Here is a 17272-nt window from a genome sequence, read left to right as displayed (position 1 = left end):
CGGCCACGCCCCCAGAGCGCCTCCGATTGGGCTTCGGGTGGCAGCGGGGCGGGCCCTGCGCTCACTAAGGCAAAGGTTACCCCGCGGAGGGGGCGGTGCCGCGGGCTCTTCCCGCTGGCCAATGATTGGAGGCAGCGCTGCCGGGGGCGGGGCTCGGCGAGGGCGATGGGGGGCGGGGCCGGACGAGGGAGGCGGAGCCCCCGCCTCCCCATTGGCTGCGGCGGGACAGGAGAGAGCCGCGGAGGGGGGGGGGAGGCGGGGCGGAGTGGGGTTACTCGCGGGCACGAGGCGCGCGGTGAGGGCGCGTGGGGGCAACGGTCACGGGAGCGAGGCTGGGCCTGGGCCTCAGCATGGGGTGCTGCGCTGCTGGCCGGGGACAAGGCACACTGCTGAGCCTCCCCGGCACTGCTGGGTCCCGCCACCCCGCTGGGCTGTGGCAGACAGGCTGTCGGTGCTTGGCGTTTGCAGCCCACATTGACTTGTTTCCCATACCAGGCATTATGGCAGCACCACCCCTCACCGTGTCACTGTGGCCTCCAGCTCTGTAGTCACTGAGCAGCTCTGCCTACACAGCCTCCTCATAACTCATCCACTGGAGGGCCTTCTAGGTGTGTCCCTTCATGCAGATGTCCATCAGTGCACCCCAGGTTCTCCTCAGCAAGTGCTTCAGGTGCAATGGACGCGATCCTCTTCCCCTTGTTTGTGTTACCATATTCCTGGTGTGTTGTTCAGGCGGGTGGCATTGCCCTGACTTAGCTGGAGGGGGAAGCACTCGCTCACACAAAGGTTTGTATGAAAAGGAACCTTTAGAGGTCTCTGATCCAAACCCCTGCACACAAGCAGGGTTTCAAAGCTGGATCACTTTGCTCAGGGCATTGCCCAGGCAATTGCTTTACATTTCCCTTAGTGGAGTGCTTCCAGCCTCCCCGGGCACCTGAGCCAGTGCTGAACCATGCTTTGGGGGAGGTGTTTTTTTCCGGATTATACTCTGAATTGCCTCTGTTGTCACATGCGCATTGCCTCGTCCTGGGAAGGGTCTGACTCCATCCTCTTTATAACTACCTTTTAGGCAGTAGCACTTTAATTAGATTCCATTTCTTGTTAAGTCTGGGAGAGGGACTGAGGGGCAACATGCCCACGTAGACCTCATTTACTTAGGAGACCAGGCTAAAAACCTTGCCTCACCTTGCCCTTCTCTTTTCACAGGCCAAACAAATCCAGATTCCTCAGTATCAATGCCCTAGTTACCTATCCAGTGGTCCTCCACTGGGCTCTGTCCATTCTGTTCACACCTCTTGCACTGGTGAGCCCGTAATGGGCACAGCATACCCAAACCAACTTTATCTGTGCCATGCAGAGCGAGATAATCACTCCTCCCCTTCTGTTGACTGTGCTGTCATTTGTGCCACCCAGCATGCTGTTAGCTTTCACTGCCACAGAGGTGCATCACAGGCTGGTGTGCCAGGATCCCCAGGATGTTTTCTGCTGAGCTGCTCCTTAGCCCGTTGTCTCCCAGGCGGTGCTGGCACATAGGATTACGCTGCCTTAGGTGCAGCTCTGACCATGAGGTTACAGTGCGGCTGTGGAGTAGGCTCACCTGCTGGGGCGGGCCTTGGTGGGCATGGGTTTCAATTTAAATTATATGTTTTTATTTCTGTCTTCCTTTCCCTGCCCCACAGTGGCAAAAGCACAGATCCAGGCAAGGAAGAGGAAATACTCTTTCAAAGAGCAGTTTAACTGCACATTGGGCAGCACAGCAGAAGACAGAGAGAGTGCAGAGAGCAGATAAGGAATTAAAAGAAAGAAGGAATGGTTTGACAGAAACCTCACAAAGTTCAGAAAAGGAAATGCACCCGACATAATGTGTGGCTTAACGTGGGGATCAGGAAGAACTGAGCCAGTCACATCAGAGTTCCACAGTGAAACAGCAAGAAGCCATGGTCTCAAGCTGCCACAAAGGAAATGCTACCTGGACAGAAGGATGGTTCACCATAGGAGCAGGCGCTTTGAGAGGCCGGGAGATCTCCAGCCCTGGAGATGTTCAGAAGATGACTGGGTAAGGCCCCAAGGCTCACAGCAAGTGAGAAAAATGGAATTGAAGAGTAATTGGTGCAGTAAGGAAGCACACGAAGAAGGGGAGACCTTGGCCTTGACCTCCAGAAGTCCCCTGAAGGCAGCGTAAGGTGCAGAGTGCCAGGCCCAGACAGAAGGGGTTTAAAAACCCTCCTGGATAGCTGCCACCATCAGGCTAGACTTTACAAATACGTTACAGTATTGGTTCACCCTGACCGGTCACTGCCAAACTTTTTGCGAAGTCCAAGGACTGACTGAATATCAATCTCTCATTTCCATGTTTAATTGGGTGTTTCTGGTGTTTAGGGCAGTTTCCCAAGTAAATGAAGTGCATGTGAGTGTGCTGACCCTCCATCCCTCCCCCAGTCATGTTTGACAAGGAACGGGCATCTCAAATTGCTATGCTTGTAGAAGTTTCATGAAAACAGAGAACCAGGCTGGGGACAGAGGCCTTCTAGCATCACCGCTGGAGGAATCCACTCCATAATCAAGTTTCCTCCCGTGTTTGATACAATGAAATTATCCCACAGATTTAACACTTCTGTTAAAGTCTCTATCCTGCTTGACTATGCTGTGGTCTGACAGGGGATCATTGTTAGCATTTTGTTGCAAGTCCATGAATGAGTTAAGAACGTGATGGCAACATTCATGTCCACTGAGGACACGTAAACAGTAAGATACAGATACAACTTCTCGCTCAGTAAGTCTCTTTTAGATAGCCAAAAACGGGAGAATATACCAGGGAAATACACCATACACTTTCCTCCTTCCTTTAACCTCCACATCTGGCTTCCCCTTCCCTCATCCTTCCCCTTCACTTCTCATCCCCTTTCTATAAAAATTTAGATCATACCTGGATTAGACTCTGTGGACAGTGGTCTTGCTTTGAAGGTCGGACTGTAACCTGGCACCAATGATGCCACTGTTGCTGTGGCCACTGGTACTCTGTTGGGATTGCCACAAAGGCTTACAGCACTGGGCTTAGCTTTCCACGTGCGCTGGTGCATCTCCTGCCCAGTAGACCCCTGTCAGACTCAGACTCCTCCTGCTTTTGAAAAGTCAAGGTGCTCCATCTGGTTTTGGAGGCCATGTTTGTAGCAGCAAATATGGCTTTGGACCGCTGTCTCTCTCAAGTGGTGTCATCCTGTAGACCTCCAGCAGTCCTTCCACAGCTCTGACCTGAGGCTGCAGAAATAGGGAGAGTTAGAGGCTGTATGCTGGACAAAATTCTGGTCTAGGTCCTTTGTGTTCTGGAATAGCTCAGGAAACAAACCCATGACACATTCCTTTTGTGCAAAGATTAACTTATTTGAAATGTTGACTGTTTGTAAAATAAATTTGAAAAATCCTGTAGTATTTAAATACACTTATGATCAGTCAGCTACAGGTATAGTGAAACATCATGTGTACGAACTTTTACTTCTTTCATTCTGTAATTTACTATTGTCAGAGAAGGGTTTCAGAAGCAGCATCTGCTCCTGAGGTTGCCTAACAGTTTCCATTGCCAGATTCTGTTTTCAGTTGCTTGAAATGTTGCTATATTTGACTAGATTAAATGCTAGACAGCCACTTTGGGTCAGAGCATAGTGGCTGTTTTTGAGACTCAGATCACGATGAGTGCAGTTATTTTTCAGTATGATTATTATTTTTAATAACCAGGGCAGTGCCATGCTTGGGAGGAGGTGGTGTAACAAAAAAATCTTTATTTGAGGTCCTGGAGCTATATGGTGGTTTCATGACATTACACGGGTATTAGTGTGAAACTTGAAGTTTGCATTAGCTCAGTGTGGCAACATGGCAATGTAGCTGCTGAAGCTTCTGCAAATTCATTGTATTGACTGTGTTCGAGTGGTTCGCACAGCTTTCCCACAGATCACTGCTGCCCAAGGCCCCACATCGTTCTTCAAGTCACAGGACCTTCCTCCCAGGACCATTTCCTCTGGACTGAGGAACTGAAACAGGAATCTTGTGCCCTGTCTTGCCAGTGCCTCTTCTCCCAGGCAGGCACAAGACCCTATCCTGGTTGAAGTGGCCATGGGAGAGGAGCAGGCTACTGTTCTACAGGGGCAAGGTGACCGTCTGGAGAGAGGATGGGACTGCAGTTTAGGGTGGAACACTGACTGGGAGGAGGAAAATTCTGGAAAAGCAAGAGTTAGAATAAAATTAAATCTGGCTGAAGTCTGTAGCAGAGAATCACTGTGTCAAGGAAAGAGCACAGAGCAAGGAAAGAGCACAGGGAGGGTGGAGAAAGAAATAACCACTAGCAAGAGATGGAGCATGGAGGGAAAAGGATGACTGCTTGGAATAACTTGAAAGTAAGTTTTCATTAGAAGGAAGAATAGGAGGCCTTGGGGCCAGTAGGGAAAAAAATGAGGAGCAGGTGAGTGACAAACCAGAGACAGTTGAAGAAATCGGGACTCGGTGGATGTCCGAGATGGGGAGGGAGTGGCATGCTTGAAAACAACTCACTTATTTGGTGGTGGAATTATTGCACAAATAGATGTGATGCCAGAGCCTGTCTCAGACATCACTGGCTCCGTTCCCTGGCTCCTCTCCACAGAACTGGGGAGCTGCAGTTTGTGTCACCTGCAGGTGACCTCGGGCACAGTGTGACCAGCACACGGGGCGCTCGCTGAGACCCGTATTGTTGCTGGGAGGGGTGGGCAGGGCAGCCCCCAGGACCGGCTGCGGCAGGTGAGAGGGACTCCGCTGTTAGCTTCAGGCTGGGGTAACAGGCTGGGGACCCCGACCCTACCTACAGGCTGAGGGGGCCATGGAGCCATGCTCATTGCGGTCCCCTGGCCCTTCTGCAGAAATGTCACGTTTCCTCCCACAGCAGCTGCTCCGCCACCACACTTCGTTGTGGTTTAAAATGAGCCAAAGTGTTGAGAAACGCTTTGCTGTAATAGGTGAACACTAAACCACTCTTCAGCCGCCGTGAAGCCACCCACATGTGCGGTGGGGATGGACGTCCCGAGGAAGGTCAGGGCAGAATGCACAGCAGTTATCCTGCAGTGGGGTACCTGTAAGTCAGAGCCCCTCGCCCACAGGGAAAAGGCTGTGGACAAGGCTGCGGGCTCCTGGCTGCAGGAACACTGTGCATCGCCCGCACTCGACAGTCCCGCCTGGAGCTACACCAGGCTGGGGGGGAAGGGAGTCCAGGAGGCAGCAGGCATGCCGGTGTGGTATAGTGTATGGAGCAGAATGGTCCTGATCCCCAGGTTTTGCTGGGAGGCTGTGGGAGCTTTGCATTCATTCAGACTTGATGCTGGAGGGAGTAAAAGAGCTGAACAGACTCTGGTGAAAATCGCCCTTGTGCAGGACACAGAGGTGGAAGTCAGCAGGTTATACCGAACATTCGGATCCAGCACATGAGCAGGTTTTCCTGGGGCTGACCCAAGGCTCTGGGTTTAACCCCTGGCAACAAAACCGGCCTGGGTGACAGGGGAAGGCAGGGGAGTGCGGCGTGCAAGAAACCCACCCAGTCCTCTTATTCTGGTAGGATGGGAAACAGGCACATTGCTGTCAAGGTCTTGGTAGATCAAGGATATGTCACTTGCTGCTTACACCACCTTGACTGCCTGCTGATGGATTTCACCTAGCTAATGTGATATTTTCTCTTTTGATATTTGCTCCCTTTGTTTTATGACTCAGTGTTTCCAGATGGGGAAATGTAGCTTTTCTTAAGAACTTGGGAAAAGCTTTTTTTTGCTTCCAACTTCCTGGGGGAAGACAAGCCAGTCAAGCCTGTTTTAGATGGTGATTTTATGAAAGCTGGAAGACTATTGCTTCTCATAACATCTGGTGGAAAGGTTACAGCTATGCAACTCTGAGACATCTCAAGAAAAGATTTGTCTTATGCAATTTGGGAAAAGTAGTCTGTGGTCATGTAATTTAGGAATTTAAGAGAACGCATGTGCCTCTGAGGAGAATTACATTGCATTGGCAAACTTAACATTATCATTTATTAACCTTAATGGCATGATTTTGCCTCTTTTAAATTATTACTTTAATACAACTTCTGACATAGTTTCAGTGAACTGTAAAATATATTACCTAGCTGTTTCATCTTATGAATTGTAAAAACAATACAGACCTAGGCAAATGCAATCAAACGCTGTATGTGTATTCTGTGTAAACATATACATCAGTGTCATCGGTCTTCTGCAGAAATAGTCAGCATTATGCAGATATGTGCCCAGATAAAATGCAGCTACTTTCTTATTTAACTAACTTCAGCAATCTTTTTCTTAATTAATAGCTATATTTCTACAGAATTATTAGTATTCACACACATATTAATTTACCACTGCTACAGACAAGTTGAGTAGGGTTTATATGAAAATATACAGTTTCCTTGTGATGAAATGACATGTGTATTATATCAGCCCACACTCATTTTACTTCTGCCGTGCCCATTTTAGAATATGATTGTGACTTCAGTAGTCACTGGCAGGGTCTTTGGTTTGCCCAGTTTGGAGGAGAAGACATCTCCACATGATTTGTTGTGTATCTTTCATCACTGTTTTCCTGATTTTCAAAATTCTGGTTAGAAACATCAAGCTGTTCTCCCAAGAGACATCAGAAGTTGAATGTCATGCTGTTTTCTTTCGCTATCCGTTCTCGGTTTGACAAAGAAAACAGACTAGGCATGTTCTTCAAGTAGAACCTTTATCCTGACTACAATGAAGTCAGCGATGATTCATCTGTAGGTGTTTCTCTCCCTTGACAGTATAAAGGAGGCTTTCAGCTGGGCTTTGCTAACACACTTTGCCTATGGCCTGTTGAAACTTGAATCATTCTTTTCCTGCTGAAAACAAGCTGTGGACGGTGCAGCACTGATTGTAAAGGGTAGGGCTTGTAATGGAGTTTTGCATTTTCATTTATAGCCCAGTCCCAGTGCAGCTGGTTTGTGAGGAGGAGGGGGTGGGGTGGGGGTGGGGTGTCTAGCGTGTTAGTGACAGGTCTTTTAGCTTGTATGGTGGTATTTTGGTTGTAGCTTGTGGGCCCTGGCTGGATTAAGGGTCCTACTCGGCATAAGCCTTGAAACTCCTTTCCGTAAGGGTCTTAGATCTCAAGTTGCTCCAGGGCTAAGTCTGATGAACAGTTGCTCTTACATGAAGTTCACTTGGTAAATAAAGAGGTAGTTACGAGTTCTTAGTCAAATTTTTACTTACAGGAGTTGTTGCCATAACAAAACCCAGCAAAGCAATGGGTTGCTTACTTACTCCTGCTGGTAGCCTTGGAGTGGCACATCAGATAGGCCACTATCATTTCCTTTCTTTTTTTGTTCCCTAAAAAAGAGTCTCTGCAGCATCAGGTGAGGAGCAGCAGCAGCCCTACAGCCACCAGGCTGCAGGAACAGAGTGGGCTTCAGCAAACTGGACTCTGGATGGGGTGAGCCAACAGGTTTTTTCCATGCAAAATCATTGGACCAGTCCTCACAGGGACTCTCCCCTTTCTACAGCCTTTGGATTTTGTTCCTAACTTTAGGGACAAAAGGGAGGGGGAAGAGGAAGAAAGGAGAGGCAGCCGAAAGTGCTGTTCCCCTCCCTTTTCCCAAAAGTCATCTGATTTCCCGAAAATCCCTAATACGGACCATATCTGCGCAGCCTGAGCCAACAGGATTGTGCAACTTGTTCTGGAAATTGCCCTCCCTGCCGGGAGCCGGCCAGGCGAGCATCCCTGCCGGGCCGGGGTCTGGGAGCGGCGGCCGCCCGCAGAGGGAGCTGCGGGGCTGCGGACCGGAGCGCGGCCAGCCCCAGCCCGGGGCGCGGCGGGGGGAGAAAAAGAGAAAGAAAGAGAAGGGAAGAGAGGAGGCAAGCAGACACGAACTAGGGAGAGAAGGTAAATATTGCAAGCGTTAGAAATGAGACAGGAAGATATTTCTGAGCGGCGCAGTCCGACAGCTGGAAGAGTCAGGACAAGCCACTCTCCAGCCCTGTAATTCTGGAGGTGCTGGGAAGGTAATTCTGGAGGTGCTGGGAAGAGCGGACTGGGTGTCCCGGGCGGGAGGTGCCTCAGCACGGTGTTTGGAGACACCGATGGTCCGAAGGGGGGGAACCCGAGTGCCAGGAGCACCAAGGCGGAGATCACCTCTTCGTTTTGTCAGTGTGGACCTAGCATCCCTTCTTGATGCTTGGGGTTGCCTATGCAAGAGGGAACAGGGATATAAACATGCTTTTGAGGCAAAATATTGATGTGTCCTCCACAAGCTGAGGCCTGGGGTCTTTGACCTGCCCAGCAGACACACAGAAGCACAGGTGACATTAATCAATCATGCTGTTTTTTGTCTCAGACCATAACTCCAAAGTCCAATTGGTGAAAGTTTTCAGAAAGGAAGATCTGCTTTTTCCAGATGTGGTGAGTTATTGAATCTCCAACGGGAACTCAGGTTTAGTAATGATTTCATGTTATAAATTAGGTGTTTTTCCTGTAGTACTGTACTGATTCTCAAATCTGAATGTATCTATAGCCCAAGCAGCCTTCAGAACAAGGCAGTGAAGTAGGGAATAGCATTTAAGACCCTTGTCTTCAACTCCTGCAGCACTACCAGCTCTTAGAGAGCTGGAGAGGAGTGGAGGGCAAGACTGAGGTTGTACTCTTTCTGTGTGAAAGGGAGAAAGATAAGCTCCAGACAGCTACAGCATTGCTCATTAGAATGCTAAAGCCGGCAGCTGCGTGCAGCCCAGGGCTGGTGTTTCCACTGACAGTGTGCGCAGGCAGGCAGAGCAGGCTGCTGCCATGGCGTCTTCCTTCCTCTTTTCCCAGGTACCTTGTCTTCCTCTGCCTCCCGACCTGGGCTGACGCAGCCTCCATGTACGGTGAGATCTTGTCACCCAATTATCCTCAGGTGTATCCTAATGATGTGCAGGAATCCTGGGAAATCCAGGTCCCTCTGGGATTCGGCATTCGCCTTTATTTCACACATATGGATCTCGAACCATCGCAGAACTGTGAATATGACTTTGTAAAGGTACTGTCCTCGTCCTCAAGTGAGAAAAAGACAAGAAGGCGGGTTAGAGCACAGAACGTCAAAGCTGTGTACAAAGCTCAGGACTGGAAGAGGAGATAGACACTTTCTTGCTTTTCTGAGCTCCAGGAAGCCCAAATGACTGCATGCGTCTGCACCAGCGGTCACTAAATTGATCTGAGTTTGCCCTGTAACCACACGAGCATTGTCTGCCAACTGAGTGCCCCATCTATGCCTGCTCCCCATGTCTCACCTATACCCATAGGGAAAGCCTTCTCAGCCTTCACCGACACCTCCCTGTTGCAAGGCCAATGAATAAAAGGGCCATTTCCTTAGGGCATTGCTTTTCTGTCCCTGAAATTGTTCAGAATTAATCCGTGAGTGGACATAGGTGATTTAATGCAATCAGAAACTGATTGGAAATGATGAAGGTTAAAAACAATCAAGAGATCTGCATGTGGTAGCAGGCACTCCCGTGAAGTGCTGTGCTGCATTGCACCGCAGTTTTCTATGATCTGTGCACCACAGACTTCTTAAAATGTAGAGACCCACTAGTCTGCTCGACGTTGTCTCACAGGGCACAAAAGATCAGGTGTTTCCACACAAATAGACAGAAGCAACACCACCCTCTCCCGCAATAGCTCAGTGTGAAAAGGGGCTGTGCGAGCCGGTGCAGTGCCAGAAGGGGACCTTGGAGAAGAACCAAGGTGGGACGGTAGGGTAGATGTGCTCTGCTGGAGCTGCCATAACACGTGGCCTTTTGCAACAAACCGATGAACCTGTCAGACTGCTCTGCAGACCCTCAGTGATGGGTTTTGCCGTTTTGAACCATGCTGTTGATTTTTTTTGTACAAGTGGGCAGGGAAGGATGTTAACAGAGCACTTTCTGGATTAATTTGTATCTGAGAAATTAAGACAGCTACTTCACAGCTAGGAAGTCTGTAGGAGGGAACACTCCTCAAGTGTCTTACAAATGTCATGAAACTGGTTGTCTGGGGGCTCCGTTCAGCTACACCTTAGCTGGCTGTCTTCTGCTCTTGGCCAGCTGGGCAGAAGCCTGGGTCTGTCCTGCTAGCGTGTGACATAGCTGCACCCGGGGAGATCTGCCCAAGCATTGTGAGAAATGCGTGCAATTTAGGAGCCTTTGGCTAGCCATCTATTACTTGAAAGACTCAAGTTGTTGGTAATTACGCACCTTCCAGTAATGAGGTAAGACCACTCTGCATTGTTCTGCAGATCCTGTCTGGTGACGAAGTTGAAGGTGTGCTCTGTGGGCGGAAGAAACCTCGTACCCCTGGCTCTTCGATTGTGGAGGAATTTCATGTCCCTTATAACACACTCACCATGCACTTCCAATCAGATTTTTCCAACGAGGAGCGTTTCACTGGTTTTGCAGCCTACTACGTTGCAGTGGGTAAGGTTAAACCAGCCTCCTCTGAATCTTTGTAGTGTCCAGGCTAGGTGAGGAGGAAAGCTGACAGAAGGGTTTGCCTTACAAGAATGTCTGATTTAAAAGGCATCCCAGCAGACAGGACTGCTTTCCAATACAGCCAGTATAAATGCTGTCTTAGAGATGCCTTTTCCTTGTTGTCCACCAGTGCTTGCTTCACTTTCTCACCTTCCTCCTGCCCCTAGAGCCTTCTCCTAATCTTGGCTGATTCATCTTTTCATGCTTGCAGACTTGGATGAGTGCACGGATTTTGTGGAGGAACCTTGCAGTCATTACTGTAATAATTACATTGGAGGTTACTTCTGTACCTGTCCACCGGATTATTTCCTCTATGAGGATGAGAAAACATGTGGAGGTAAGAGATCTACATTAGCTGTGCTCAACAGTAACAGCTAATTTAGGCCAAGTGAGATACTGTGCACGGAAGACCTGCTCTATCAACCTTCTCAGCCAGTTGTGGCAGGTATATTTGGGGGAAAAACTGTCCCAGTGCAAATCTGAACTGGCAGTAGGCCTGATTTGGGGAATTTCTATTAACATATTCTTAACATTATTTTTTGTTTAAGAAACTACTAAATGAGGTTCTTTAAAGACTGTGATGGAGACCCTTCTTAGCGTACTGCTGTGAATCTTTTAATCTCTGACAAAACAGGGCAGTTCAATCAAGAGACAAAAATGCCCCAGGGGCTGCTTGGCTTGAATCAAAAAATGGCAAAGTCACAGATGGTGCATGTTGAAAGGAGTGTCGTGTGAGGACCCGGGCGTGAGGGAAGGGGGCTTGAATCACAGGTGGAAGGTAAAAGGAAAGGCCACTAGAAGTTCAAGTCCCTGGGTGATTGGATAGAGATCGGCCCTGGCTTCAGTTCCTTGGGGAGATGCCATGTCAATGGCATGGTTAGTGCAGGTGTCTGAGGAGACTGGAGATGTGGTGGAAGAGGGAAAGCCTGTGGGCTTCATACCTGGACCATTTTCCTTCTGAATCCTACCTGTGTTCCTTCCTTAATCCCAGTGAACTGCAGCGGGAATGTCTTCACGGAGCCGTCAGGGGAGATTGCCAGCCCCAACTACCCCAACCAGTACCCAGAGAACTCGCGGTGCGAGTACCGGGTGGCTCTGAGGCCGGGCTACTTCGTGGCGTTGACCATAAATAGTGGGGACTTCGACCTGGAACCAGCCGACCCCACAGGGAGTTGCCACGACAGCTTGACAGTAGGTGTGGGGCTTGGGGAGGGAGTCGGGATGCTCTGGATCTCCCCTCAGTCTTCTCATATTCAGAAGACACTCTGACCGCTTCACTTTCTTTCTAACCACGTTGCCTTCTGAAGTTCTTGGGAATACATTTGAATATGTATATATTGAATATATATTTGACTCACTCTCACTGAATACATTTGATATTTCTCATTTCTTCTGGTTTGTTATTTTCCCAGTTTGTCTCTGGAAAGCAGCGTTTTGGTCCCTATTGTGGCAGCAAATTCTCAGGTCCTCCTGAAATCAAAACTAGGAGCAACGTTCTTGACATAATCTTCCAGACAGACCACAAAAACCAGCACAAAGGCTGGAAAATACGCTACTATGAGGATTGTGAGTAAATACTTGGGAAAACGTTCCCTCGGGTGCTGAGTTAAGGAGAAGGTTTGTCCCGGGTCAGATTCATGGTACAAGAGCAGGTTGACTTGTTGACACCAGCTGGTTTTGAGTAAACAGAGATGCCCGTTTACGTATTCCAGAGGGAAAATAATCACTGGGGAGAAAGAATTTGGGAGCTGGAAGGAGAGCAAATCTTGAAGCAGTTAATCACTGAATTCCACCTATCTCTTCAAAGCCATAACCTGTCCCCTGAGCATCATTCCGAACTCTGTTCTTGAGCCGCAGAAGGACAAGTACGTCTTCAAGGACAGTGTGAAGGTGACCTGCATGGAAGGCTATGAAATTGTGAGGGTAAGTTACATAAACCAGCATATATCCCCTGTGGCCCCCTCAGCAGCCTCCTGATGCCATTTCGCATCAGGTGCCCTGAGCACCTGTGGGGACTCAGAAGTTTTCACCACAGCTGTAGTAAGTGGAAACTTCTTCCAGCCACGGCAGTGTTCTGAGGACCCTCCACTGGAGTGCCTGTGTCAGACACATTTCATGGCCAGTGGCTCACATGGATCCTGTGTTCTTTTCCCTAGCAACGAGACAGCATCGTGACTTTTCACTCCAGCTGTCAGGAAAATGGTGAATGGAGCAACTCCCATCTCCGCTGTGTTCGTAAGTGACCTGTCTCTGTACTGTGGGAAGCAGACTGGAAGCAGAGCCTTTAGGCTCTAGATCCACTGTATCTCCAGACAAGGAGAACGCTGAAGGACTGGGATGTGAGCAGGCTGAAAGGACAGAGGATGTGAGCACTGATGACCATACAGGGACCAGAGTAGCTGAGTGGTTCCTCCTCACACAATAATCATATTGTTAGGTGAGAATGCCTCTTTGATTATATTTCATCGGTTTTGTTTCTTCTCTACAGCTGTCAACTGCGGTGATCCCACTCCTATTGACAATGCTCAAGCCGTGTACGTCTCCGAGCTTCACGAGCCTCTGTACAAAGCTGCTTTCCGGTATCAGTGTGATGCTCCTTACTATACCCTAAAAGACAAGGAAGATGGTGAGCATTGCCTCTGCTACACAGACATGCTTCTTTGAGCAAAGGCCTGAGAAATGGTGCTGGCATCATCATGGGGCTGGGATTATATTCCATCATGTCAAGACTGGGAAAAAAACTCGTATTGGTGTGGGGTGGCAGGCAGTTGATTTGCGTTGCCTTTGTGTTTAATACACTCTAATAATGTCAGCACTTGGACTGTTGACCTAAATGCATTAGCAAGTCCTCTCTCCATTTGTCTGGTGTGTGAACCATGGAGACTTTTGTCACATCTAGCGCACAGTTCCGCTGGAGAAGTAAAGGACTCAAGAAATCTGTTAGATGAGGTCCCTCCAAAACAGGGGCAGAAGCGTCCTTGTGGGGTTGTGTACTTGGAGGGAGATCTCAGCAATGTTTACCAAGCTGTGCTTGCTCTGGGAATGAGAAGGTTAATACATCATCTTATACAGTAACGCTGCTTACCCCCCTCTTCATCCTGGTTGTATCCTTATGGCACTCTTTTTTCTTGTGTTTTCCAAGCGGTGTATCAGTGCTCAGCCAGTGGAGAATGGGTCAACGAAGACATGGGAACAAAGCTACCAAAATGTGTCCCAGGTACTACCAAAAACTGTGTACATGTACACGCGGCATATAAAGACCACTGCTTCTTTCACCTCTCTGTTTTTAAATATTTAAGCCTGAAAGTGCAGTTGATCCATCCTATGTTGTTTGAATCACATTGGACAGGGTATTTCTAAAAGCTGGGGGCCCCAAAGGAGGGTCAGATGAGGCAGCAGAAAAGAAACTGGAAACAAAAGTGGGCAACGTAATAAGACAGCTGGTATAACAGGACCTCTTCAAGTACCGCTGTGTGTTTCCACACCAGGTTCCCCACCTTCAAGTGTGTGCGTTCTCAAGTTGTTCAGTGCTTTAGATCTCTGTCTGCATCACAGGTAGCAAAAAGACTGACAGGTCAAAAGAGGCATCTGGCAATGATGGACCTCTCTGTCTTCAGTCCCTCCCAAACTGCACTGAGAGATGTAGCTTCTCGTCAGACCTCTGCTGTGGGCAGTGCTCAGCTGCCCGCTGGGCACTACAGACGCAGCACTACAGGGAAAGGTCTTTCACTGCTCACTGGAAGTCACAGCCTAAACCCTTATGGTTTAATGGGTCCTTCAGCTACACTTACTATGTCTGAAGGCTCGAGCAAGATCCCTGTCAAGGACCTTCACACCCTCTCTTTGTGGTTTTGGGGGACACTGAGGAGGGAAGCTAGTAGGCACTGCTCCTGCTCCTGACTGCTGGTAGTTATGGCTGGGTCTTAACTTCCAGCTGAAAGAGAGAATTTTAGATCCTATGTATTCTGCACGCTGTCCACCTTACCCTCTTTGAAGAGGCATCGTGCTTAGGGCTAATCGTACATGATGCCTATTCATTACTCCAAACCCCCAAACCATCGTGGGCAAAGCACAAGACACAGCTGAAGGTGACACAGCCTCTGAAGGGCCAGCTCAGCTGACTGCTCGGACTGTGCAAGTGCACAGTGCAAAAGGCAAATTGTGGGATACAGCTCAGGATGTACTGCCTGGGAGGCAGGACATGAATGCAAGAACATGAAGCCAGACTCTTCTCGACAGGACGCAGCAGCAAAAGACAGTGACAGGCAATGGGCAGAAACAAAATTCTGGCTACATTTAAGGAAAAATATCCCATTCCCCCACCCACCCCAGCACTGGAACTGGTGTCCAGAGAGGCCAGCTAATCACCACCCTTGGAGATGGTCAGAAGTCAGGTGTGAAAGCTTCTGAGCAACCTGGGTGGAGCAGGGGAAGGGCAGTTAGGGACGAGCAGGTGGAGCTGGAGCCATCGAGAGGTACCTTCCAGCCTCAATCTTTCTATGACTACCTACTGGGTATAGTTCCTTAATCTGTGACTCTGTGACTAAGGGCTCAATGTAAACAAGGCAATGTGATAAGAAATCGATTTCCTAGCTACAGCAGAACGGCCAGCTGCATTTATGCCCTTAGTGCCCACATTCTGCAAAACGTTACAGAACACCTTGGCCAAAGAGCAGGGAGCATCTCTGCACAGAGATAGACCCACAGACAAGATCTCCATTGACCCACTGCTTAAGATTTTACATTCTAAAAGAATGGAGAGAAAAAATGGTAAAACAACGGTTAAAACAACACATAACCTGACACTATCTGGAGTTCACAAAAAAAAAGATAAATTTTTAAAGACCAGCATCGTGTTTCTAAGAACTTAAATATTTTTTCCAAAGACAATCACTTCACCTACAGGCTATAATTCAGCAAAGGAAAAATGCTAACTAGAATGCAGTTAAATTGTGAAAATTGACATACCCAGCACTGGCGGGGTGACAACTCCTTTCCAGAACAAGAATTTGAGAATGAGTATTTTTAGCCTAAATCGAACGTTGGTAGTAGTTTTGCTCGAATTTTCTTTAATTTCTCTCTAAATAATAGTTGCAAATTCTATGACATGGAATATAAACATTGGTTACTCAGAATCAAAAATGATTTAGCAGGCGTCGCAGGGATGGGTATGGGCTTTTTAGCAGTACCAAAGAACCCCTGGTTTGCAACTCGGCAAGCTGGTACCAGAGAGCCCCTGTTTCTAACTGCGAATTATCCCATCTGGTTCCTCTTTTTTTTCTTTTCTTTCCAGTGTGTGGGGTGCCTAGCAATCCCATTAAGGAGAAAGCAAAGATCATTGGAGGCACCCTTGCAGAAAAGGGCAACTTTCCCTGGCAGGTGTATTTCAAACACCCAAGAGGAGCCGGTGTGTTAATCTCTGAGCGATGGGTAATGACTGCAGCTCATGTGCTGGAGGGGTACGAAAGGCCCAACATGTATGCCGGGGCAACCAATGTCGCTGAAGGACCTCTGAGCCGGGAGGGCCAGCAGCTGATCGCAGAGGCCTCATTCATCCACCCGGGCTGGAAGAATCAGCCCGCTGACACCAGGACCGATTTTGATAATGATATTGCGCTACTGAAGCTGAGGGAACCTGTGAGGATGGGCCCAAACATCTCGCCCCTCTGCCTTCCTGGTAAATCACCCGAGTACGAGCTGGAGGAGGGGACGCTGGGCTACATTGCTGGCTGGGGCCAGAGGGAGAGCGGAAGGCTGCCCATCTATCTGTGGAAGGCACTGATTCCCGTGGTGGGCATGGATAAGTGCCGATCTGTGAAACCAGAGGGCTCTGCCGATTCCAGTGCGTACCGATTCACCGACAATATGATCTGTGCTGGTGGGGGCAAGGACAGCTGCAAGGGGGACAGTGGCGGAGCCTACGCTATCCAAGATCCTCTTGATGACAGACGGTACTATGTGGCCGGGCTGATCTCCTGGGGACCACGTTGTGGTACCTTTGGTCTTTACACTAAGGTAGTGCGTTATTTGGACTGGATTGCAGAGACAATGAGCCAGCATGAGGATGAATAAACTTGGCAGGATTAGCTCTTTCTCCTTCCAGTGCAGCCACCCTTCCTGAACACGATGGTTACGTGCTCAGGCTGGCTGTGGTCCTGCTCACTCGGTGGATGGAACGCATTGTGTCTGTGCTGAGTGCAGGCTCCTTCCGCTTCTTCCCGTATTTTTCTATCCCATTATTTCCCACCTGGAGAAGACCTAGAAATGCCCCACCTGACAGGGAGATTTCAGTGAAAATAAGAGAGAATAATTGTTGGTTCCCAGGGTAGGTTCAGAGCCTGGGTTTGGATTTATATGTTTCCTGTATTGTTCAGAATCTCTAACAGCATTAAAGAATGTCCAAATCGCCTTTTGTGCAATGTGCTGCTGTGTATGTGCTACCTTTCTTCTTCTCGGTCCAGACCTAGTTCTCCCTGAAACTCCCTCAACCAAGGGTCTAATCACATTTTGATTCACTACGCTGCCAGTTTTTGTCAAGCTGTAACTTGCTCTACCTAAATCTTCATGAAGCTCTTCTGAAACGATTGCATCTCATTGACCAACCGTGACCAGCAATGAGGATTTCTGGCTTCTGAGACAAGCTGAGCAGAAGAGACATCTTCAAAATCCTTTCATTCCCCTGTCCTCAGGGCTTTATTTTCCAAACTTTATTGTGTTAGATAAGAAATAAATCTTGCTTGATTTAGGCAAGGTAGCGT

At 48.7% G+C, this 17272-nt stretch overlaps 1 protein-coding gene across 7 annotated transcripts; it reads left to right on the top strand.

Annotated features, from left to right (window-relative positions):
• Positions 1 to 26: 26 nt before the first annotated feature.
• Positions 27 to 16922, top strand: C1S (complement C1s). Of its 7 annotated transcripts, XM_080392579.1 has the most exons (14): positions 27 to 6924; positions 7377 to 7470; positions 7686 to 7920; positions 8372 to 8436; positions 8845 to 9049; positions 10283 to 10460; positions 10726 to 10851; positions 11506 to 11705; positions 11927 to 12080; positions 12322 to 12437; positions 12671 to 12749; positions 13003 to 13140; positions 13657 to 13731; positions 15808 to 16922. In XM_080392579.1, the coding sequence occupies exons 4-14, from the start codon at positions 8432 to 8434 to the stop codon at positions 16584 to 16586; spliced, it is 2055 nt and encodes a 684-aa protein (XP_080248705.1). In that variant the 5' UTR covers positions 27 to 6924; positions 7377 to 7470; positions 7686 to 7920; positions 8372 to 8431; the 3' UTR covers positions 16587 to 16922. The 7 variants fall into 7 exon arrangements, with proteins under 7 accessions (XP_080248705.1, XP_080248704.1, XP_080248702.1 ...); XM_080392578.1 differs by having other exon boundaries at positions 27 to 670; positions 1680 to 7920; XM_080392576.1 differs by having other exon boundaries at positions 7377 to 7920.
• The last annotated feature ends 350 nt before the right edge of the window (positions 16923 to 17272 follow it).

The sequence above is a fragment of the Falco punctatus genome (assembly GCF_963210335.1).
Source record: "Falco punctatus genome assembly, chromosome: 6".
In the NCBI taxonomy this organism is placed as follows: Eukaryota; Metazoa; Chordata; class Aves; order Falconiformes; family Falconidae; genus Falco; species Falco punctatus.
The sequence above is the reverse complement of the archived record's forward strand: the minus strand, read 5'-3'. Positions and strand labels throughout refer to the sequence as shown.

Excerpts from the sequence above, each read along its gene's own strand:
- C1S (XM_080392578.1), top strand. Across the intron at positions 10,461-10,725 it reads AGCCTACTACGTTGCAGTGG|ACTTGGATGAGTGCACGGAT; the intron begins GTAAGGTTAAAC and ends TCATGCTTGCAG. Across the intron at positions 11,706-11,926 it reads GTTGCCACGACAGCTTGACA|TTTGTCTCTGGAAAGCAGCG; the intron begins GTAGGTGTGGGG and ends TTATTTTCCCAG.